The 24,011-nt window shown below is 48.9% G+C and overlaps 1 protein-coding gene across 1 annotated transcript in view; it reads right to left on the bottom strand.

Annotated features, from left to right (window-relative positions):
- Positions 1 to 4: 4 nt before the first annotated feature.
- The window catches only part of NRG2 (neuregulin 2), a gene marked incomplete at both ends in the record, with an annotated part of 57,372 nt that continues 33,365 nt past the window's right edge, over positions 5 to 24,011 (bottom strand). The window contains 7 exon segments of the mRNA XM_031060579.1: positions 5 to 512; positions 2,525 to 2,749; positions 5,575 to 5,702; positions 6,974 to 7,097; positions 7,974 to 8,076; positions 12,623 to 12,646; positions 20,679 to 20,737. Coding sequence (XP_030916439.1) covers positions 5 to 512; positions 2,525 to 2,749; positions 5,575 to 5,702; positions 6,974 to 7,097; positions 7,974 to 8,076; positions 12,623 to 12,646; positions 20,679 to 20,737 — 1,171 coding nt within the window.

Here is a 24,011-nt window from a genome sequence, read left to right as displayed (position 1 = left end):
CATTGTTCTGAGTGCTTAGGAACGGCGTGCTCTCGGCCACCAGCTCCTCGTCAGACTCGCTGTAAGAGGCGCTGCTCAAGGAGAAGGAGTCCCGGACGGCTCTGGCTCTGTGAGGGATGTGCCCGTTCAGTTTGGATTTTTTCCACCGCCTGTTGCTGCTGGCTGTTTTCTTTGGCTGCTCTAGCGCTGTGACGTACTCCTGCGTCGTCTCGTACTCGTCGTCCTCCGTGATGCGGAAGGGGCTGGAGGGCAGGCTCCCCATGCTGTCGTTTAGGTAGGTCTTCCTTTGGTAGTAGCTGTCATACCTCTGCGTGTCCTGGAAGGGGAGCTGGTACCGCCGCAGGAGGGGCTGCTGCTCCTCCACGCGGAAGCTGATGGGGGCCGCCGGCGGCAGGGACACGGCGTGCGCCGAGTTGGGGGACGTGATCTCGAAGGTGGGCACCTGCGTGGTCATCGAGTAGTGGAAGTCAACGGGAGACAGGCGTGCTGGTGTGGTCAGGGCCGACACGTACCTGGAAAAGCAACGCCTCTGTTTGGACACCGAACAACCCAAAAAGCACCAGCTGAGCCCGCGCTTTGCTGGGCTAGCTTTGAACTCCTGGCCCAGGGACCCAGGAGGCCTCCTGTAAGACCAGAATGAGACAAAGAAGTCAGAGGAGGGTGGGAGGCCCAAAAGCTAACATAATCCACATGTGAATTACCAGCTGCTGCGTGCCGTCTCTGACCGTCCTGGGAGACAAACACACGGGCCACCACCTGTAAGAACTGTGTCTGGGCGGGGTGTTGGGGTCCACTGCAGCTAGCTATGGACCCCAGCGCACATAGTCTTACACAGACCCAAGCAAAAGACTGGAAGAGCTCTTCCCCACCTGGGAACCTACGTGGTACGTTTATTTCCAAGGTGGGCAAGAGGCTGTGTACTCAGGGCAGGAGACTTTTATACCCAGGGGAATGGAGGGCGGAGGAGGAGGAGGAGGGCCACAACCAATGGGACACAAGTGGGGAGGGGCAGGGGGAAGGACTGACCAGGGAAGAGACCACCAGGGAGTATTGGGGACAGGGGTGGGTGAGGGAGAAACTGTGTGATAGGAGAGTGGGAAGAACAAACCATGTGATATAACATAAACTATTTGGTGGACTATAAAGACTACCCTGTACAAATCTCTAACAACCCAGTGCAAAACAACAACTAAATAAACTATTTAGTGCAATACAACAGCCTCCAGTGAACCTGCTCGTGGAGATTCTCCTGAGGAATCAGCTGGAGGGACCTTGCACTGCTGTGCCGAGGGAGGGTGAGCTGCTGGCTTCAATGGGCAGCATGTGCTGAGCATCCCCCAAAATGCTTCTCCCGAGGGACTCGGTGCACAATTCCCACTCTGCATCGCTGCAAACCCTGCAGCATCTCCCAGCAGGCTGAGTCATGGCTTCACTGCCTCTCATCTGCCTGACAGCTGCTTTCTGTTCCCTCTGGAGCTGCCAGGCTTGTCTCTGAGGAAGGTCCCTGGAATTCCCTCTCCCTGCTCAGGCCACAGATGGGGAAACCCTGGGCATTGCTTTCTCTGACTCAGCAAAAATCTCGTGTCTCAAAAAGCCATCTACCACTTTTATCTACTCTAGTGAAAACATCAGTGTGGTCACTCAGGTCTGGTCTAGCCCCTCTCTCAAGCCCTCTCTTCAGCACCACCTCTTTCTAAGGAGCAGATATTATTTCCTGTTGATATTCCCAGTGGTATCTCTGCCCAATCCCACCAGCCCAGGCTCTCTCACTCACACAGGCCTTTTTACTCATGTGTTTTGTGATGTATGAGATCTCCATAGGAGCTGGGTTAGTCTGCCTGAATGGACCAGGGACAGGAATGAGAGCAGGAGATGCTGCCTTTCTCCTCTGCCCCATGGATAAGTTCCACTGCCTTGAAGGGCAACGGCCCAAGAGGGGCCACGTGGCCACCAAGAGTCACTTATGGCCAGCTGCAAAGGGCTGGAACAAGGGTGGAGATGTGCTGCTGCTCCATGAGGAGCCAGACTGGGAAGAGGACGACTGCTACTGCTGCTGGTGTTTCAGCTCTGCAGCTGTGTTCCTTGAAGGCTGGGTCCTACCAAGTCCTGTCCCAGGGCTGTGCAGCACCCTCTCACCTGGCCATCCAGGACACTGCTGAGGACAGACACCTTTTCCCTAAACACCTGAGGGCCAGACCCTGCTTGGCAGCCCACCAAGCTGCCCAGGGTGCTCTGCCAGCCAGTTTTTCTCTACAGTTGCTGACTGCAGCCAGGCATATTCCACACCCATCATCCATGTACTCCAAACCAACATTGCCACCAGGATGCAGAGCTGGCTGCTGCCTGACCAGAGTGCCCTCCTGGGGGAATTGTGCATCCTCTGGTAGCATCAGCACTGAAGTTTCCCCAATTCTACCACAGCACCACCACTCTAGGGCTGGCAAAGGTGAACATTTTTTGGCTTGGCACAGAGGCTTGGCTTGCCTCTGCTGTGCTGTGGTGGCAGCAAGCAGCGGGCTCTGACCTCTCGCTGTGGGGCGAGTCGCGCAGGGAGTCCACGGAGTCGCGGTACTGCGTCGTGGGCCGCCGCTGCTCCTCCATGCAGAAGGTGGCCCCGCGCCGAGCCCGCGCCTCCACGCACGCCGGGCTGTTGCATTTGCTGGTTCCCACCGAGGACAGCATTATCCCAGACTGGGAATCTGAAGTCAGGCTCTCTGTTCGCTCCAAGCTCCAGGTGTGGCTTTCATGTCTGTGGAGCAAAGCCCATGTGGACAGTGAGCAAGGAACCCCCAGCCAGCTCTTCTCCAAGGACACAGGCACTGCTCACACTCAGCTCTGCACCTCTGCACTGCTGTCCCCTGTCACAGACATGCTTTATGAAAAATCCTTTCATTGGGATTTTTTCTCCTGAGAAGCCGAGAAGCCTCAAGAACAAAATGTAAACAATGGATATCTGCTGCTGTGGAATGCAACAGGTGCATCTTTGATTAGTCTCATGTAGTTATTTCCAATTAATAGCCAATCACAGTCAGCTGGCTCAGACTCTCTGAGAGACACAAGCTTTTGTTATTATTCCTTTCTATCCCTTTCCTTTCAAGCCCTCTGATGAAATCCTTTCTTCTTTTAGTATCGTTTTAATATAATAGATACCATAAAATAATAAATCAGCCTTCTAAAACATAGAGTCAGATCCTCGTCTCTTCCCTCTTCCTGGGACCCCTGTGAACACCACCACAGTCCCCCTTCTCTCTCTCTCTCTCATTAGGACCCATCTGACCAGGGAAGCCCAGATTCCCAACCCTACCTTTGATTTGCCATTCTTTTCTCCTTCTTGGAGATGCCATTAGAGGACAAAGGAAGTAAACCAGCGCAATAAGCAGGTATTTATCCCACCATGGAGGAATACATGCCTGGGAGCAGGATGGGACAGCCTCTGGAGGGAGGCCAGGGCAATTCTGCTTTGTGCTTGCAAAGTGTTCTGGGTGTGGAATAACACATTGGCTATGCCAAGGCAAGTCAGCCAAGTTCCTTCAAATGTGCCACCTGCACTGCCAAGTGACAGCTCCTTTGGAATTGCTACCAGAGAGGAGCCAGGAGAAGCCACTCAAAATGAGCAGAGCAAAATCTACCAAAGATTTTGGCAGGAAAACACTTTCAAGGTGCTAGACAAAGACCATGATGTGCTGAGCAGCTGCAGCCCCACCAGCCCCAGCCTGGGTGCAAAGAGAACACCCCACGAGCACTCACCGGGGATGCACAGGGCCACCTGCACACTGGGGTCCCACCAGTGCCACGGCCACCACGCTGACCCCCACCATTGCAGAAACACAGGATCCATGAGAGCAACCTCTCTGAACTCCCAAACTGCAGATGGAGCTGCGTGGGTGGAGGATTTTGGGTGGGGGTTTACAGAGGAGAGCAGCCCTCATTAAGATTTCCCAAGAACTTGTTAATTATTGATGGCTCCAGGCACATGCTCATTTATAACTTCAAACAGCGTCCTCATTAGAGGCACTGATGGAGTAAAATGGAGCCTGATTATGCCAGTAGTTTGCCTCTGGCATGACTTCAAGAAGCACCTGCTTGCTGCACTTGACTCAGGAAAATGAGGTGGCAGGTAGCCAGGACCAGAGGCTACCCAAGGTAGGTTCCTCCCTACAGCTGTCATGAGCTAATGCTGCCCTCCAGACACACCTCTGTGTCTTCAGAAGGTGCCCAGGGATGGCCCAGGCCTTTTAAGTGAGCATGGAAGGCCAGCAAGGTGCAGCTCTGCAGGCACAGGAGCCTCTGTGCACCTGGCTCAAGCTCGCACACACCTAGCCAGGGCTGGGCTGAGGAGTATGAATGCAAAAAAACCTGGAGAACATATTGTCTGGCTCATGAGGAGTGGATTTCCCTGGAAAAAAAGAATCATTCCCAGCCCATCAAGTCATTCCTGGCTCCCTCTCTACTTGCTGGAGGTGTAGCCAGAGGAATCTGGGGAGGAATTCACCTGAAAATCCAAGTTCAGCATCTGAAGTTGATCTTGCCCGTTGTAACTGAGAGTACTTGCTCAACCCTGAGGAATGCCTGGGCCCTAAGGAAACCTGCCTGGAGCCATCCCTGAGCTTCAGCTGAAAGAATTCCTGCATTCCCAGATGAATGGAGACAACCTCATCTGGCTAATGAAGGACATGAGCCAGTCACCTATCAAAGGCAAGAGATCTCCAAGGAAAACCCCTGTCACCTACTGGAAGAAGCACAAGAGCTGTCTAAGAGGAGGAACTGGAACATCCAAACTCAAAACAGCACAGGAGTTTCTTTAGAGCATTTGAAAGAAAGACTTTTTTGGACATCACAAAAATAGGGAAGTCCATCTGAAATTTAAATGTTCTAAGAAACCTTGAGAAGATTGGGGTTCCAAGCCATGGTGTTCTTTCCTCAGTGGTTATTTTGAAATGAAAACCAAAAATATGTCTCATCCTTTGTCACAAAGCACTATTGGTACTTTCCTGCTAGACCAAGTTTCCCAAAAAGCTTCAGAATGACTTCCAGCGAAAGAGGAGCCACCACCTGAGGTGGAGGCTGAGAAATTGCACAGGAGCATTTTCTTTCTGGTCAAAGCCTGTGACTTCCATGTCAGACCTTGACTCTGAGGAAGCAATCGAAACATTTGGTGATTTTTTGTGTAGTTTGTCTCCCACAAGGCAAATACATTCTAAATATGAAACACATAACCTTTGTGTACTTAATGAAGGATTTCAGACACAACCTGCAAAGCCTTTCCTACACACATCCTCCTGTTTGGATCTGTGCAAAGCATGGAAGCACAGGCTCATTTCCTCCTGGTTTCCAGCTATGTCAGTGCTGCAGGATCCTGCTGGCACCTCCGTGCAGGTCAAGGAACACACTTTTCCACACCTTTCACTAACCAGCTGTGCTTGCAGAGTCCTGCAGTGTAGACGTGGCTTGTATGCCACTACAGAGCCAAGCATCAAGTGAAAACAGAAATGGAGGTGAAAGGAAAATCTTAGAATCTCACAGCATCCTACAGCAAATAGCAGGAGAAGGTTCAGAGAAGATGGAATACATCACCTCTGGCTGGAGGTTGGAGTGGCTGTGGAGCAGTGATGGGACGGGGAGCAGGAGTGACTTCCCGAGAAGGTTGTCTCTGTTTCCCTTCGGATCACGTGCTCCGTGGCAGAAACATTCTTAGAAATATACTGCAAAATAAGAAGAATCACACAGATCAGCCACCATTCATCAATCTGTGAATGCCGCCAAATAAAAATTTGGCTGGCCTGATTATTTCTGGTGAAATCAGGTGAGGGCTGAGTGAACCCAGAAGTTCTGCACCCCACAGGAAGGGACAAGGAGGGTGGAGGCTTTTCTCTGCCCCTTCACTTTGAACACTGGGAAAGGGCTGTGGCACAGGGACTGCAGAAGGGTTTGGAGAGCCAAGGGATTCCCCAAAGGACAGTGGTACCATGTGTAGCTACTGAGCAGAGACACATCTCTGCCCACAGCTGGTTATACCCGACTGAGTACCAGCAAAAAGAGAGCAACATGAAATCTGTCAGAGATGTGAGTCCTACAGAAACTCCAGATGTGATCCAAATATTTATGCTGAGATATTCCTTCATCTAACAACCAGCCCTCCTTCTCACAGGGGCACTAAGCTCTCTGAGAGAGTCAGTACTGTGGGGCCAGGGGCTGTGGTTCTTAGAATTCCCTTTCCCCTTCCTTCATGGTTGGGATCCAACCTAGCTAAATGTTAATATCCTAAGGCTGACCCAACAGAGCTTGCAGCTGATTCATTGGACTCATTTACATCTACTTCTCGTTTGGCTCTGCCTCCCCCTTCCCTTTTTCTGACCCCTTTCAAGGCCTTGGTCCAGCAAGGCACTTCAGCCCATTGATGGCCCTTGACTTCACGGGGTTTGATGGGAATCTCTCACAAGTGAAGTCATGAGAGTGGCTGAACTGGCCTCTGGATCCTGTCCTAGAGAGACTTAGATTGTTCTCATTGGTGTGACAGTGGCATCCCACCAGGACAGAGCCCCTGGCATGGGCAGGTGGGCTGATGGACAGCTGACCACATCACCATGACGTGTTTCACCACGGTGACTCTGGTCACTGCCGTGCTGATCCCATTTGTCATCCCACCAAGTGGGACCTGACAGGATAGAGTAATAAACAGGAAACATTGGGAACATCTCTCCTAGTGGGAATCAGGGTCACACTTGATTAATCAAAACAAGCCTATCCCAAATGCCTGAATCTCATCCTGTACTTCAAAGCAAAATCACATTTCCCTTCAGATGTTGGTTTTGGAAATGTTTCTGTGCAGAATCTTTCCTTTTGCTCAAGTTTGTTTGGGCTTTGCTACTCACACACAAGCACACAGGTGTGTAAGGATACACATCCACGTCAAACCCCTGGCAGAAAACATCCCCTCAGGAGCATGCAGGGAGATGGAGGCAAAGGGTCTTACATCAGCCATTTGGATTTCCTCAGGATCCAAACGTGGATGGCTTGGCCCGTTTGCAAGGCTCCGGTTTTGATGAGCAGGACACATGTTCTGCCGCAAGTGGTTATGCATTTGTTTTCTTTGTTTCCTTTAGAACAGAAAAAATCTATTAGGAACCCTTCTCTCATGGGGCTCTGTGCCCCCAGAGATGAAAGAGAAGGCAAGTCTTCAACATGGGAATATTCCAATAGTATTTGCAGAAAGTTGCAAACAACACAAAAGAAGGCATTCAACACTTAACACCTCCTACTGCTTTTCCAAACAAAAGGTCAACTTTTCTTCTCATGGACAATTTGGGAAGCTGGGTCCAGGGTCCCCTTTCCAAGGTAAGGGCCAGCACAATGTAGCAGAGCCAGCTGGCAGTGGAGGAGAAAAGTGGGGAGAAGGGGAAGTGAGTCCTGACTCAGCCTTGGTGACAAAGCACTTGACTCGTCCTGCATGAAGGACAAAGTGGCACAGCCTGCCCATGCCCAGGGTGAGACATCTGCTCCACAAGACCCATTGACTGCAGGGGCACTCTGAACTGAAGTGCAGGCTGAGTAGGGAGAAAAGTGCTGTCCAGGCAGGGAAGGCTGACCATAAAAGAGGTTCCCAGGTCTCCTGTTCCATTAGGATTGCTCTGGAATCCCTGCAATGTGCAGAGCTGAGCCCTCAGCTCCTGCACAACAGCCCAGTGTGCTCCTGCTGGCAGAAGCTGAGCTGCTGGCTTGGGGGCCAGCTTTTCTCTGTAACACAGCATCACCTGGCTGGGCAAAATGATGTTCCAGGGGACAAGCAAATGGTGCCAGGAAAATGTCCTATTCAGACACAGTCTGGTAGGCAGTTTCCCTGGCCTTCCTGGGAGTACCACAGCACACCATCTCCTAAAATTAGCATCTGGGTGAAAAGCATGGACGTGTGGAACATGAACACTGCCACTCACTAACCTGTAGCCAGTTCTTGCCTGTGAGCCCCCCATACTCACTTGGTTTTACAGTAAGCTACCACACAGACGATGCCCACCACAAGCAAGGCAACACAGATTCCCGTGATGGTTAAAACCCTCTTCTGGTAGAGCTCCTCTGCTTCTGCAAATGGAGAGAAAGGAACCAGTTACTGATGGGCTCCAGCACCTGGGCTGCTTCTGGCTGCAGGGGAACCAGCACTGCACGGGGGTGAGACGGAGGACAGGGCTCGGGCAGACCTCCTAGTAATCCTCTGCCAATCCCTTGCCTGCCTAATGGCTGCCCCAGACCTGAGCCCAGCTGGCCCAACCTTCCTCGCCCCTCAAAAGACCCTTTTTGTCTCCCTGTGCCTTTGCCCTCTCTCTTTCTGAAGCTCACCCCTTCTGCACTCACACTTCTCACCTTCCCTTCCTTTCCCACCGTGGCTAATCTCACAGAGCCCCATTAATCTCCTCTCCCTTCCAGCAGATCCCCCCTCTCTGGTGCCTTGAGCAGCTGGCACAGGAGCCCTGGAGCATGGCCCACTGCCCAGGAGCACACAGGACCCCAGGCTCAGGATGCCTCTGCCTCCAGCAGCTGCATGCCCTGGAGCAACAGGTCCCAAAGCATGCAGGTGCTGAAAGGGACATCCTGCAACAGTCAAAAAGCAGCATGAGGATGGAAAAGTGATAGTGTGTCAGGCAAAGAAAAGGGAGTGGAGTGATTAAAATACAGGATTCTTAATGAAACCCTAGGAGGAGATTGGTACCATTGCATCAGGCAGCTCAGAGGCACACACAAAATGTCAGCAGCTTGCTGCTGCCTCTCAAACCCCACCAAGTGTCACGGGCTGCCTGTCAAACCAGAAGAGCCAGTCACCTGCACCAAAACCCAGACCAGGCTGGAAGGGAGGGATTCATTCCCACCCACCAAAGCTCCCAGGAGATGCTCAGATCTCTGCGCTGCACCCAGGCAGCAACACCATGGCCAGGACACCTCTTCCTTCATGGCTACCCCAGAGCAGATGTGACATCCAGCAACCCCTGCCAAGAGCAGCAGAGGCAATTTGGGCTCTCCAGCTGGATGTCTGAGAGAAGGATTCAGGGCAGAGCTGCCATGAGGGTTCCAGCTCAGCAGCTATGAACAAAGTCCTCATGTCCCCACCCTATGTGTTAGTGTTAAACTTATTGGGGTTTGTGCCTTTAATATTCATTGATTTTTTTTTCATCTAGATTAGGCAATAAAAGTCATGCCATGGCTGATGTGCTCAGTGTGCTTCCCCACACCACTCAAAATACCTTGAACAGACCATGTTCCACCCCCTGTGCCACCAAACACTCAAATACAAAACCAGAAGAGAAACAGGTCTGGTCCCAGAAACCCCTGGGACAAGACTTTAGCAAAAAAGAAAAGTGAATGGGAAGCAGTGGAACATTCCAGACAACTGGATATTTAGAACAATTTCAGCTTGCCATTCTAGGTTGAAAAAAGCATTTTTGGAGAAAAAAAAAATTGGTGCTAGGAAAAATGGTCACCTCCTTCTAACTCTCAAAATGGGAATGGACAAAGGTTTGGTAAACAAGGACTGGCAAGAAAAACAACCTTGGAATTAAGATGCAAAATATAATAAACAAGGCTTTCTTGTGTTTTTTTTTTTTCCCTTCCAAGGAAGCAGGTGGAGCTGGAATGGGGGAAGAGCCCACTCTGGGGTGAAACTCCTCCTTCAAGGACTCTCCCCTTCTTTGGTATGGGTGCCGCATCCCAGGCATCAGCAACCATGGCAGACACGATTTCTTGCTCCTGCACATCTTTGGGACCTGGATTACAGTTGTACAGCTCTCTCCTTCAGACAGGAGTTTCAGAGATTTTATACAAACTAGGAAAACCAGCTGGGATCACATCCTGGTTATGTGGATGGCAATGGGCAAGAATTTTGCTACTTCTCAGCAAAAACTACTTTACCAAAAAAAAAAAAAAAAAGCTGGGAGGGAGGTCAGTTTTCAGCAAAAATCCTTCAATAGCAAAGCTTTTTGCTACAAAGACTTTTTTCCCTAAGCAGAAATAATTCCCTTTGAATCATGGAGGAGGAAGAAAGTCACATCCTGGTTATGTGGATGGCAATGGGCAAGAATTTTGCTACTTCTCAGCAAAAACTACTTTACCAAAAAAAAAAAAAAAAAGCTGGGAGGGAGGTCAGTTTTCAGCAAAAATCCTTCAATAGCAAAGCTTTTTGCTACAAAGACTTTTTTCCCTAAGCAGAAATAATTCCCTTTGAATCATGGAGGAGGAAGAAAGAGCAAAGACATTAAAACTATGGGGGGGAGTTTATTTTCTTTTTTCTTTTCTTTTCTTTTTCTTTTTGTTTGATTGTTTTTTGTTGTTGTTGTTGTTGTTGTTGTTGTTGTTGTTGGTGGTTTATTTGGCTGGGTTTTTTTTACCTATAACAGGACAAAATTCTTTGGGCCAGGCTCAAATCCCAGCCTTGGTTCTGGTGGCCATGTCATTATGGGACCCTGTCTCTGGTGGGTCTGACTGCCCTGAACCTTCATCTGACTTGCAGGGGAATGTTTCAGCTCACCAGAAATGCAGATTTGGCCTCTCTGTCTCAAGCTGACAGCTTTGCTACACCAAGCAGTGAAGTGTGAGACTGTGCATCACTGCTGCAAGCTAAAAATTGAATGATCTGCTGATAGTAATTTAGCTTGGCTCCCAACATCTCATTAAAGCTGATGCTCAATAACAGTATCTTCACATTGTGTGACCAGAGACACTGCTATTGAGAAATTTCTCCCTCTTCAACAGAAGGAGGGAGTGGCCCAAGCAACACCTCAGATGAGGCTGAGCAAAGCTTTACATGTTTTTAATTTTTTGAATAGCTCATTTGCAGAACCTAATCCTCCGATTTTTAGGCACTTTTCAAATAGCACACAGGCAAAACTGAAAGAAAACCCTCCAGTTTTAATCAGAAACCCTGAGACAGGACAAAGTGAAGGACCATTTCCACTAATCACTTGGGGCAAAACCATCTCAACAGCAACAGAAAGGAAATGAGAGAGTGCAGGCTGCAGCTTTGTATTTGAGCAGGTAAGATCCCAGAGCAGGTCCATTCGTGTCTCTGTGCTCTACAAACACATCTTCAGCAGCAGCACCATCACTTGTACAGCAGCAGACACGGAGAACAAACCATGTGGGGCCACACAATGCCAACAGAGCAGCCATGGTGCCACAGCAAGGCATGGCAGTGACAGACAAACGGCAGAGGAGAGACGCTGCAGACAGGATGTGTGTGCTTCTGTGCTGACGTGGAGAATGGATGGGGAACAGGACAAAAGGTCAACAAAAAAGGGATGTCAAAAATCCTCAATTTGAAGGTTTGTCCAAGTGTATTAGCATTAGCAGCACCACTTTCTCTGAAGCTCCCTGACTATAAAATTCCCACATTTTCTGCTCCAAGGGGATGCCCCCAGTAGTCCTGGGGGATCAGGCATGCCGAAACTAGAGGAGATACAGCTTCAGTTAGTCAATGTCCCTCCACCTCAGGGACCTCAGAAGGCAATTTAGGATCCACAACTGGAAGACTGGTGTCCTCATACCTCTAGCAAAGGGAACTGAAGCATCTTCATGTGAAGATCTGCTCTGGATGACACTGCCAGGCCAATGCTTTTAGGTTAAGTGATCAATCATAGAATCATCACAGAATCCTTGAATGGTTTGGGTTGGAAAGGACCTTAAAGCTCATCTTGTTCCAACCCCCTTGCACTATCCCAGGCTGCCCAACCCCTCTGCTCCCTCCTGACCAGCCCTCCCTGCTCTTGGCTTGCATGCTCCAGGGAAAACTTGCCTCAAGGATTTGATTTCCCAGCTGCTTATTCAAGGGATAACTTGATGTATATCTAAAACCAGACTGAGGAGAATGGAAAGAAAATAATATGATTATGAGTAACTGGGCAGGAGCAGGTAAATGCCCAAAGGGGATATTTTTAAAAGCATTTAACTTACTGCAGTGTTTTCCTAAGCTGGCCACTGGGGTGCTCAGCATTACACCCTCCACTCTCATGGGCAGCTACTGACTTCCCAGGGATAGTTTTCTAGACTAATTTGTCTCATGGCACAATTTCTCTTGGCCCAATTTTATCCTGCTCAAGAACCAAAAGGAGCTGCTAAAATCTGGGAGGTGGAATGGCAAAGCCCATCCTGACCCTTTGCAGGATCTGGTGGAGGTTAGTGTGACTGGGATGGCAACTTCTATAACAGCCCTGATATTTCTAGAACTTCTCTTCCCGTTCCTGGAATGCCTGCAGTGCCTGCTGGCAACCTTTTGGATGGACACAAGAGCCCAGGTTTTCAGTTAAATACACAAAAGCATGTTGAATGGAGATGTATGGCAATTGTAACATCCCAGTCATGCCACACACACCACGCTGCTGCTTGGAACAAAGAAAAAAGTGCTGCTAAAAATACACCTGCATTTTCTTAGGTTTGCATTTAGAATTTGTGATTTGCTTTGTTTTGGTTTTGGTTGTTGTTTTGTTTGGTTTTTGTTGGTTTTTTTTTTTCAATCCAAACATCTATCTTGGTGCCAGGGAAGAGAACAGAACAGCTGATTTTTTAATCATCCCATTAAAGCCATAAATATAATGTTGGAAGCTCTTAATGGCTTCTGATTAATAAATGAATGGTTGTTCCATACCCTTTAATTCAAATCCAAGATGCTCTGCCAATGCAGAAAGAAGACAAGGAAGAGAAAGAGAAAAAGAAAAACAGGTCTGTCAGAGAACTCTAAAATACAAACACACACACTGTGCAGTTACAGCAGGTTAGCTTTTGGTAGGCTCAGCAGCACTCACACAGAGACACTGTATGCTTCAGAGCATTTCAAACCCCCACCACAACTCACATGTTATGCAAAGAAAGACCCAAACAAATCGCAGTGGAAGTTAATTATGAATTCTTTCAGTTAATTATGAATTCTTTTGAGATGAGCCATGTTTGTTAGTACCTGATATGGAATTCACTGTTTAGGCAGGGGAAAAAAAAAAAGAAAAAAAATAGGAAAGGTACACTTGTTCTGAAACAACTCCTGACAGGTCAAAACACATAGAGACTGCATGAGCCTGGTGAAAACCATTCATTCCCTTTCCACAGGGCAGATCTGCCCTGGCTGGTCGCCCACGCCCGCTGTGCCCGGGGCTGTGCTGCAGAGAGGAGCTGGGCACGGGGCTGGGAGGGTCCTGCTGGGGCCTGGGGCTGGCCAGCACCGTGCTGTGCCCCCCTCAGCCCAGCCCAGGGCACAGCAGCCCTGGCAGCACCAGCTCCCCATGCGCCTGCCCTGCCAGCCCTGCCCTGCCAACTTGCTGCGAGGTGCCCGGGCAAGGCAATGCATCCAAAAGTGCAAATGGCACTGAAAGCTCCCCTCAAGCCTTCCAAACTGCACTCCTGCCGTGGCTCTGCATTGTTTTAGTGTGCTGCACAAAGCCCAGATGGGAGCATGTGCTTGCAGATTCACATTCAGCACGAGTAAGATTGCAGCTCGTCTTGCAGAGACAGTGCTAAGCACAGGAGTCTGTCCAATGAACCAACAGTGCCAAACAGGTATCCAGGATTTTAGTCATTTCCCATTTTCCTGAATTCCTGTCATTTTCCAGACATCACCTAAAGACAGCTTTTCTTACATAAACATGAAAGTTCTCCATACTTACCACCACACACAAAAGTGAGCTCTGCTGCTCCCAATCACCATGCACACAAGATTATTTGCAGCTTGGAGATGTCCAGATTTATTTACTATATTTTCCATAGGAACTGCTTTTTGCTGCACAGAAATATTGGCTTTCTTTTGCAGTGCTGTTCAAAATTTAGGCGGGGAGGGGAGGGGGGAAATTGGCACTAATTGTTACAGAACATGTAAACACGAGTTCTAAAGCAGGTTCTTCTCTTCAAACCAGGGCTGATGTTTGGGGGAGATTTTGGAGGGGGAAGTTGGGGTTCTTTAAGGTTTTGCATAATTTAAAGGCCACAAAACCTGGCTGCTCTCTGCTTCACATCTAACATTTGTGTAAAAGAGCATTTCACAGTCATTTTGTGCACTTTTGTACATTTTGTGGCAGTGACATGGACATAATGTGGTGGGCAGCAGAGAACTGGACAGAATATATTCACCCCAAACCACCCAGCTACCACATCCAGCCCTGACCTATTCCTAAGCCTTCCTACCATTGCCCACACCTGTTTCCCCTGACACTGACAAATGCAGGTAGAGATACCTCAAGTTTCATCCATAAATCTAACCTGCTGGTCCATCTGCACACAGACATCCCTCCCTGTTCCAGGGTGTTTTGCAACATCTGCAGCTGCACATGGATGCAGTTCAAAACATTTTCATGATTTTTTGCAAACTCAGAAACTCCTGTGAGAACAGAGGTGGTGGGCAGGACCTGAGGAGCGTGAGCCTCTCTCATGTCAGAGCTGCTGTTTCCTTTGGCTCCCCAGGCTCAGAGACAGGCAGCTGGCTGGGAAACCTGTGCCAGTGTCTCATTGCCATCACAGGGAAGAATTCCTTGCTAATATCCCATCTAAACCTGCTCTCTGTCAGTTTGAAGCCATTCCCCCTTGTTCTGTCACTCCAAGCCCTCTGAACCTCTCCACGTTTCTTGTTGTCCTCTCCAGCTTCAACAGGACAAGCTCCATTAGAAGCAATTTATCCAAGGGCTACCACTCAAATAAATCGGGGTGAGACAGCCCTGAGATGGCAGCTGTAGGCTGAGGAAATGGGCAAAGCATTTTTCTCATAACCTTCATCATCATCATCCTCCTGTCTGCTCTGCACACATCCTCCCTGGTCAGGGCAAGCTGAGCACCCTGAACTGCTGTGGCACTCCCCATGCTCCCTGAATCGGGCACAGGAGGGGTTATTTTGGAAAATCTCATTCCAAATGCGCCTCCTGAATCTTTCTGAAAATGTTTTTTCTCAGCATCAGACAAAAGACAAAATCCTGCATTTACTTCATCTGCAGTGACTCTGTGACTATGATGCATTGTAGTTATTTTAAAAGATGAAAAGAAAAAACATTCAATGTAAAATATTCCTGTAGGAGCAACACCTCAAGCAAGATGACTCTCACTGAACTGTAGATTTATAGGATGATTAAAAAGGATAAAAGCCTTAGCAAACAGTTGTGAAAGCTGTGGCTGTGCTCACTTGGTGTTCAGATTGCCCAAGAAGGTCGATAAGATGTTTAGTTACTGCACATTATTCCCTCAAAATGCACTCTCTGGGACACAGAGCATGCTCCAAGGCAGGAAACAAAGTGAAGAACTGACAACTGAGGACTAGCAGGATAATAAATTGGTGATAATTTTGTTGCTAACCAATTGTGTTGACAAGAGCAGCACTTGCAGGTCTCTGATTCAGGTTTTTCCCAGGGTGTGCAGGGAGCAATGCAAGACAGGGGGCATGATGGGGACAGAGGACACTGTGCTGTGTCAGGAGCTGGGTGACACGAGCGATCTCCAGGAACAGGAAATCTGTAAATGTTCCACAGCCATTCACGTTCTCCAGTACTGCAGCAATCAAGCAAATTTGGTTGGCATCAAGAGTCCGAACACAAAACAACAGAGTGTTCAAAATCTGCTGTGGATTCGGAGCACGCAATTAACTTTAGGCGATCCCAAGGGGAACCTGTGCTGTGTCCTGGGGAGAGGGATCACCCTGCCATGCTGAACCACAAACACCCTGTGATTCCCCAGCCACACCAAAGCACAGCCATCCCCCTGTGATTCAGGGGTCAGCAGTTACCCTGTCACTGAATGGAGGCTGCAGAGCGCCTGTGCAATTTAAAATGCTGCTAAATATTGGTTTGGGGGTCAGACGAGTGAGAGGTGGAGGACGAAGCAGAAATTTTGGTCAAATAAAGAAATAATCTTTCATTTATCATTTTTGTATTGCAGTCACAGCAGGTAGGAAGACACTGCTGAATAAGTGAGGTGAAAAGAGAAGCTAAAATTCAGATCCAGACCTCCCCAGAAGAGCTTGAGGTGGTACAGGACACCTCACCTGAGCACGAGGAGCCAGAGGCCACCCAGGGTCAGTCCCACCTGCCAGGTGAGTGCTGGGGGAGAGGGACCATCCTCCAGACAAACAAGAAACCTCTCACCCAGCGAAGCCACACTGCTCCACAATGGCTGGGCCAGCAGCACTGGGGCCAGCTCAGGCAGCTGAGGACAAAGCTGCTCTCCCAAGGGATACCTGCTGGAAATCCTGCTCTGTGTTTCCGAGCAGACCAGGAGGAAGGCTCCAATTGAGAATCAGAATTCAATTTGTAAGGAAATCAAGAATTAAATATGGGGTAAAAATGGAGAATATGCTAGATGACATTGCCTGAATGTGAATGTCAGCTCTGTTTGAGGGTGTTTACAGGCAGGCTGCAGGCTGCAATTTTAATTGGATCACAAAGTAGAAAATGAAAATGTTTCACTAACCAAGATGAATGGTATGACATTTGTTCTCCAGATTGGTGATGATTATTTGTGGAGATGAATAAACAGCAAAGTTAAGATGAAGTTTCAGTTTCCACAAGCAAGAGAGAAGCATAAATATAAAACTTTATCCCAATTTTCTAAACTGTTCCATAAATCACGAGTGGAAAGAATCCAAATGTGCAGACTTAGGAAACATAAATGTTCCTGCTGACCACGTTTAACTTTCAGGATCTCAGCTGCACCAGAGCTGAAATAGCTGCAAACATGCTTTACAAAACCTTTGCCACCAGCCAGCCCAAAGCCTGGCAGGGTATTGGTAAACCTCCAGGAGGATTTACCAAAGACCTGAAAAGTTGCTTGTAGAAGAGAGAAGATAGAGGAAGATCTTGATCTGATGTAGAACAGGCAGCTGTGAAACACAGGTGCCAGCACAACTTTAAAAAAAGAGTTTCTTAGAAGGAAGGATGATTTTGGACAAGGTTCTGTCTCTTGGGAAAGCTGCAAGCCCTAGCTGTGCCCGTGGAGCTGGACGCAGGAGGCAGCTCTGCACTGGGTGAGCCTCCAGCAGAAGGAGAGAATTCCTGACCCTTCTGGACAGCACTCTTCAGCCAGGTGTGCCAGCAGAGAGGAAAATCTGGCTGCAGAGGCTCAATGGCCTATAGATGTCAGTGCTGTGGATTCATTCTGGCTGTGCAGCAAGAGCCTGAGGTGTTCCATTCCCAAAGCAGGGACAGAGACCCTATGCCCTGTGCCTCTGCAGGGACCTGTGCCACAGGGGCCACCTCACAGCTGCTCCCATGGGTTTGTCCTTGGAGACACAGAGTCATGGGGACCTTGATGTGAAAAACCTTTTAGCAAGAGGATTTAGTGACTCATCAGCCATGGAAACAACTCACTCTGTTCTCACCTGCCAGGGCATTCCTCAGTTCCATGCAGCAATTGCAGACAATCACTGTCCCCTCTGTTCACTGCCATTAATTCCATGCAGTTTAAATTTCAACTGATTTAAATGCTGCTTTAATGTCCCTCTCTAAGGTTTTCTAAACAAAATGATCTCCTAACCCTGATCCATCAGCCTTATGTGCAGACAGAGTTGGGACAGACTGGGGCTTCTCTGAGCTACCCCATTAATACAATTCCTAGTGAGTTTCTGTGAACCAATCTGGTAGAAAATAGCAACACTGTGAGCCTGATATTGAAAAAAAAACCCCATCTTTAACATTTCTCTTCATTTTCAAGCAGTGGTGTCTATATCCAGAAGGGCTGGCAGTAGGCACCTGCTCATATGGTTGGAACAGCAACATAAACAAACATCACATCTCAACTCTCACAACTCTCACATGTGAGAAAACCTACCTAAATACACCTAATTTTCATCTTAATGTGGTCTAGCAGGTGTTTTGGGCAATCAGAGAAAAATAAACCTCCAGAGCTACCTGTCAAAGAGACAAAGACAGCCTGAACTCCTGGAGAACACGGGGAGTTTTACCTGAGCAAAATGCAAATAAGGGTTTAAACCAGAGAGGTAGGAAGCTGCTCCCAAAAGGAGGACACACAGCATCTGCCAGGATGCTGGGATGCTGCACCATCTCCATCTGTGGCCCAAATTCAGCAAAGTATCTGCCATATCTTTTCAGAACAGCACCTTCCATTTAGCTCACTCTGCAGAGACTCTCACTCAGCCCTGGGATATACCTAATAAAAGTCATTGTCATATTTAATATTCATATTAAAGAATCAGGAGGATCCAATCTAGGCCTGAAAACCTGAAATACCCCAAATACATTTAAAACAACACCAATATAGGTGTCCTTATTTAAGTATCTGTCAAATGCTGGCAGTGTTCTCAAAACATGAATCAGGGCAGAGCTATTTTATTTCCAGTGGAAATGCCTGAACCTCATTTAATCTCTTTCAGCTTTTGACCTGTCAGAACCCATATGGGATGAAGCATTGAGTGAATTATGGAAAATCAGCAACTTCTGCTGTGCCCTAATTATTGATCAAAGGAGAAGGTAAGCATTTGCAGGGTCCACACTTGAGTGAAATGCTTTTCCTACTCAGAAAAAGAGAAAGTTCAGTGCAAGCTTTTCTTCAGTGCTGCTGCTATCTATATTACCCAACTGTGACCTGAAAGTGAAAACAGCTATAAACATGTATGAATCATCTTCTTATGTGAATTTTATCCAAGTTCAGACAGGTAGCCTGGATTGTTGAGCTGCTTTTACCTTACTATGCTGTGGTTTAAAGCAAACTTGAGGTAAGGAAATGTACATGTGTCAGTTTTAAAGCTGACATTGTTCCTCTAACACGTGAATAAAATTAAAACAAATCTCAGTCCCATAAAAAGCTGGATTCTGCAAGCTGGGGGAAAAAAAAAAACACATGCTGTTTACTCCTGCCATTAATGCTCTCAAAAGGCATTTTCCTGACATAAAACTCATTTTCACCCCTGTTTTGGTTTTGCAGCATGGCAGCAATAATGTTTAAGCCTGTTGGACACCACCTCATGAAACACGCTACAAATCAGCTCCATGGGGTGAGCATCCCACTGCTGGCTGCAGCCCTGACACCCTTCCAGGGCTTCCAAGAGGGAAGGAAACCCTTTAGCACCAGGTGAAAGATCAAAATAGAACATTCTGGGCTGTCATTTTAAAAAGAGCTTGCTCGGATGTTGGAGTCTGGGAGGATAAATCAATGGAGGTTTCAGCTTCGGAAGCCAATTTGGAACAAAAGGCAATGTAAAAACACTGAGCTGTCCCAAGGGCCCCACAAAGTCCATTTGCATCTTGTCTCTGTATGCTCCATGCAAGGGAGTCTAATTCCAGCACTTGCCAGCTATTAGCACGTGCTAATGAGGCTCCTGCAATTCCAGTCCAGGATGAGGACGGCAGGAATTAGACTTGGAGCAGTGGGAGAGGCATTCTGGCAATCAAGGAGCCATCCTGAAGAGGCATTTCTCCTCTGGTTACCACTAATTAAAGCCTCTTTTTGGCTCTTTTAAAAAAGCCTCTCTTTAACCCCACCATTTGTGGCGCGTCCAGTCAGCCAGCATGGGGGCAGGATGGGGTTCAGGGACACTCACAGAGGGTCACAGGGAGGGTCACAGCTTTCCTGCACTGTAACTGCATCTCCTTCCAGGGCAATCCCTACCCAGACCAGGATCTCACTGATGATGTGACACTGACTGAAGAGGGACCCAGAAAAATCATTCACCTTGACCACCATGAGCTGGTTATGTCTATAAGTGAGACCTGTAGGAACTGGAAACTAAACTGGGGAGCCCTGAGTGCAAAGGCTTTATGGTATTCACACCCGCAGTCACTGTACTTAGGCTCAATCCCATATGCAAGGCTGTCCAACCACCTAGGAGAGACAGAACACCTCTGTGTCCAGGAGGGACACAGTCTGATGCCCACTTGGCAGGTTTATCCTGTATCCTGCATGGCAGTGGGGCTGGGAAGGCCAGAGGCAGAGGGAGCCACCAGTGTGACCTCTGTGCCACAGACTGTAAAGTGATTTCATGACAGTCACACCCTGGCTGTGATTTCCTCCTTTGGTTCAAGGAGACTCTCACCCCCCTCGCAGGAGTGGTGGGAAAATGGTCAAATCCTGCACTGAACAGCACAGGGAAATGCCCAAATCCTGCCCTGCACAGCACAGGGAAAATGCCCAAGTCCTGCCTTGTATGGCACAGGAGAAATGCCCAAATCCTGCCTTGCATGGCACAGGGAAAATGCCCAAATCCTGCCCTGAACAGCACAGGGAAAATGCCCAAATCCTGCCTTGCATGGCACAGGGGAAATAACCAAATCCTGCCCTGCACAGCACAGGGAAAATGCCCAAATCCTGCCTTGCATGGCACAGGGAAAATGCCCAAATCCTGCCTTGCACAGCACAGGGAAAATGCCCAAATCCTGCCTTGCACAGCACAGCCCATGTCGGGACAGCAGTGCTGGCAGGCCCAGCTCCACACACAGCACAGGCTCATCTCACACAGCACACCCACCACATGAACTCTGCACTTTGCCTGGAAAGAGCAAGCAGCACTCAGCTCAATCAGAAATGAAAGCAGAGCCCATTGTAACAAACAGGGAGGTAACGAGCCCCAGTTCTCCTCTTGGACACGGTCACAGCTCCTTTAGGACCAAGCAGAGCTGGGAGTGCACAAGACAGGAAGAGGGCTCTTGGAGAACAGAAGAACCTGCTTTAAGGACATGACACAGAGCTACAACAACAAGGAGAGAGAGAAGTAGAAAGAGACATACTGGAGAAGCTGACCATTGCGAAATGCTGACACCGGTCTCCTGTGAATTCGATCGGACACCTACCGGAAGAGAGAAAACCAGAAAGAGAGAAACAAGATAGCAAAATGACACCCAAACAGGCTGAAGTGAGGCCCCTTCTGATCCCTTCCACGGCTCCTCTCTGTCTGCTTTCAGCCTTCACCCTTACCTGCAGCCCTAAGCCCTACCCAAAGCTGACACCAAGAGCCATCCCTGACTAGAGCACGCTACATCCACCGCTGTGCCCGGGAGGGTTTAAGTAGTGTGGTGCATTTTTTGTCTTCAAACATACTTTGCTTAGGATCTGGCATGTACAATCGCAAAGGCAGTTTCTCCAAACATCTCTGTCCGAAGAATCCATTTGGACATCTGGAGGGGAAAAGGGGAGAAATCACAGAACATGTCTGGCACAGTTCTTGAGGCTAAGGTCAGAAATAAAAAGTGCATCGTGATGAATGGAAAAAATAAAGGCTTTACATGCGTATTTACTCTTTGCTTTCACCAGGCACCTGTGACATCAGTGCTCCAGCTCTGGTTTAGGCCTGGGTCTTCAAGCAGGCAGCCAAGCCCCTCCTGCTCTGCCCTGCTCTGCCTGCCTCCTTCCTTCTCACCTGCTACCAGCTGGCAGGAAGACTGAGATGGGCTGGATGCTACTCTCAGAGACTCTGTGGAGCTGCTCTGCAGGCTGGCAAGAGGCACCAAAAGCAGAGAGCAGCTGCTGAGGCGACAGCGAGCGTTGGGCGTGGAAAGCATCTCCCCATGGTGACCCCAGAAGTACCAGGGGTGTTCTCGGGGAGGTTAGAGAGAAAGCACGTGCAGAGTCTCTGTGTTAACAGAGAGGAAGGGACAGAGAAGAAAGCTGAGCTGAGCTGAAGGGGTCTCACATGCTGTGAGAGGCTCTCTCAGGCTCTGTCCTGGCCTGGGTCACCTGAGGTGTGCCAGCCCATGGGCACCAGCTACACAGCCATGGGATGCTCAGCTGGCAGGGAAGGGCCACCAGGCACTGGCACCAGCCCATGAGCAGCTCCCCAGAGCTGAGCCAGGTTTGGGGAGCACAGGGCCATGGGCAGGGTGCAGCAGGAGCTGCAGAACCACCCAGGGTGAGCAGCACTGCACTGTCATCCTCTGCAGCTGCAGGTGAGCCTGGGAAGTGATGGGAGCCCAGCCTGGGGTGGTCAAACACCTCTCCCCCAGGCACTTGTCTCCCTCCCTCACTTCACATCTTCTGGATATTCCTTGGAATCTGGGATCCTGTGCAATTTTCTTGAAGTCTCAGCTCTCACCTCCCTGTCCCACAACTCCCTCCCTTCTCAGCACACCTCTCTTTCCTCTGAGCCTAAGAGGGCTTTATCTTTATAGCATTTCAACATCTGCTTTTCAATTTTTTGTGAGTGGAGCTGCAGGCTCTGCACGTGACACATGTCAGACCTTCCTTATTCTCAAAATCTCACTGTCCCACAGTGGTCTGCAAGTGGTCAGCAAGGAAGGGACTGAAAGACACCTTATAGAAAACAGATGAATCAGATGCCAAATCTGACGTCAGTGGCTCAGCTCCTGGCCAGGCCTCTTCAAAGGGCAGCAGGAGGTTGCAGCAGCCACAGCAGTGTCAGGCAACTGCTCCCAACCTGTGCATTGGGTGGGGGATGGTCTAGGTCTATGTCCAGGTCCAGGTCCAGGTCCAGGTCCAGGTCCAGGCTCCATGCAGAAACCCTTGATCTTTAGTAGTTGTACTCCATCATGGACATCCACTGACCTGGCTTTGGCACTTGATTTCTCGCTGGATTTCGCTGCAGTTTGAGTAGGCCTGAGCTGTGCAAAAAACCTGCTGTACCCTCACTGCCATGGCCAAATGTGGGTCAGCATCTGGGTTTTTGGGACCTGTGATCACACCTCTAACTGGGAGTGTGCTGGGCCATTTGTGCCCCCCAAACTGCTCATGGAGAACTTTAGGGCATGGCTCTGCACGAGGCTGCACTGAGCTCTCCAGTCACACCCTTCAGTTCCTCAGTATCCAAGTCACTTCTGAAACTGAAAATTGAACTCCCTAGTCAGGCAAATATCTTTGAAAAATTGGCACTTTTTTCTCATTCTTGGACGTTCATCTCGGGGCACAGGAAAGGGAGATGAACCAGCCATACCAAGGAAAGCTCAGCCCAGGGGGTCACCATCAGACATGGGGCCTGTTGGCCTTCCCTGCAACGAAGCAGAGGAAGCTGGTGCTGGGAAGTGAAGGAAATGCCCCACTGTCAATCAAAAAGCACAAACCTGAGGCACTGGGTGGCACAGCCTCACAAAAACAGCCCCAGGACTGGAGAAACCCTTCAGAGATGGCTTTGAGCAAGGAATCCAAAAGAGAAGGTGTCTTCCCAATCCTTTTTTTTTTAAGTTTTTTCATCACCTCTGACAGAGTCAGGAACTTATTCACAGAGTCTTCAAGGGAATCCAGTTGAGCTTGCAAGGTGCTTCCCATCTCTCTGGGATCTGACATTTCCTGGATGCTGTGAGCACACCAAAGGGCCTCAAGGTGCTCTTGAACGAAGCAATTGTCCCACCCACCCCAAAAAGGGGTGTTTTGTCAGAAAGGAGCTAAAATTACCTCAGCTGCACACCTGCAAGAGGTCAGCCAAGGCTGGAACTCCAGTGTGACCGAGGCTGCATGAAAGACTGAAAATTATGGGAAAACTGGTGGAAGGAAATAAAAGCCCAGAGAAAGGAATTGGTAAGAAGTGAAAAAGCAAAACAAAAAGGTGTCAAAGAGGCTTTGATGCCATGACAGCCACCATACAGCCCATCTTCAGATCTCTGCAGTCAGCCAGGCGTGGGTGGGGAGAGGAGCTCTCAAGACAGAAGGCAGGAGACAACTGCCTTCCCTGTGTCTAGGACAGCTAGGATTTTCATCTGGAGTTACCCAGTGATTCAGCACTGGGAGAAGTGACAGGAAAAATGGCTCCCTGAACACGAGCACCTTCTGTCACCTCTCAAGCGTGTGTACAAGCTGTCAAGACAGTGTGCCACTCCTGCACACCTGGGTTCTGGCTCCTCATAAGCAAGGCTGCAGGCAGAAGCAGTGACCAGAAGACCTTTGAGAGCATGCAGTGCTTTTGGTTCCTTTTTTTAAAACCTGTCTCTAACTTCTAGGCTGCTGAAGATGATTTATTATTTATGACTGTGGCCCCAGATGTGACTTCAAGGAGAGAAATTTCCAGCATGCTTGGCACATGGTTCTCCCAGTCTGGACAGGAAGAGAAGTAGAGATCATCCCTTCTGCACTAAAATCTGGTTCTTGTGGTGAGGGCAGCTCTTCTGCAGTGAGGG

Source organism: Geospiza fortis, unplaced genomic scaffold (assembly GCF_000277835.1).
Source record: "Geospiza fortis unplaced genomic scaffold, GeoFor_1.0 scaffold413, whole genome shotgun sequence".
In the NCBI taxonomy this organism is placed as follows: Eukaryota; Metazoa; Chordata; class Aves; order Passeriformes; family Thraupidae; genus Geospiza; species Geospiza fortis.
The sequence above is the reverse complement of the archived record's forward strand: the minus strand, read 5'-3'. Positions and strand labels throughout refer to the sequence as shown.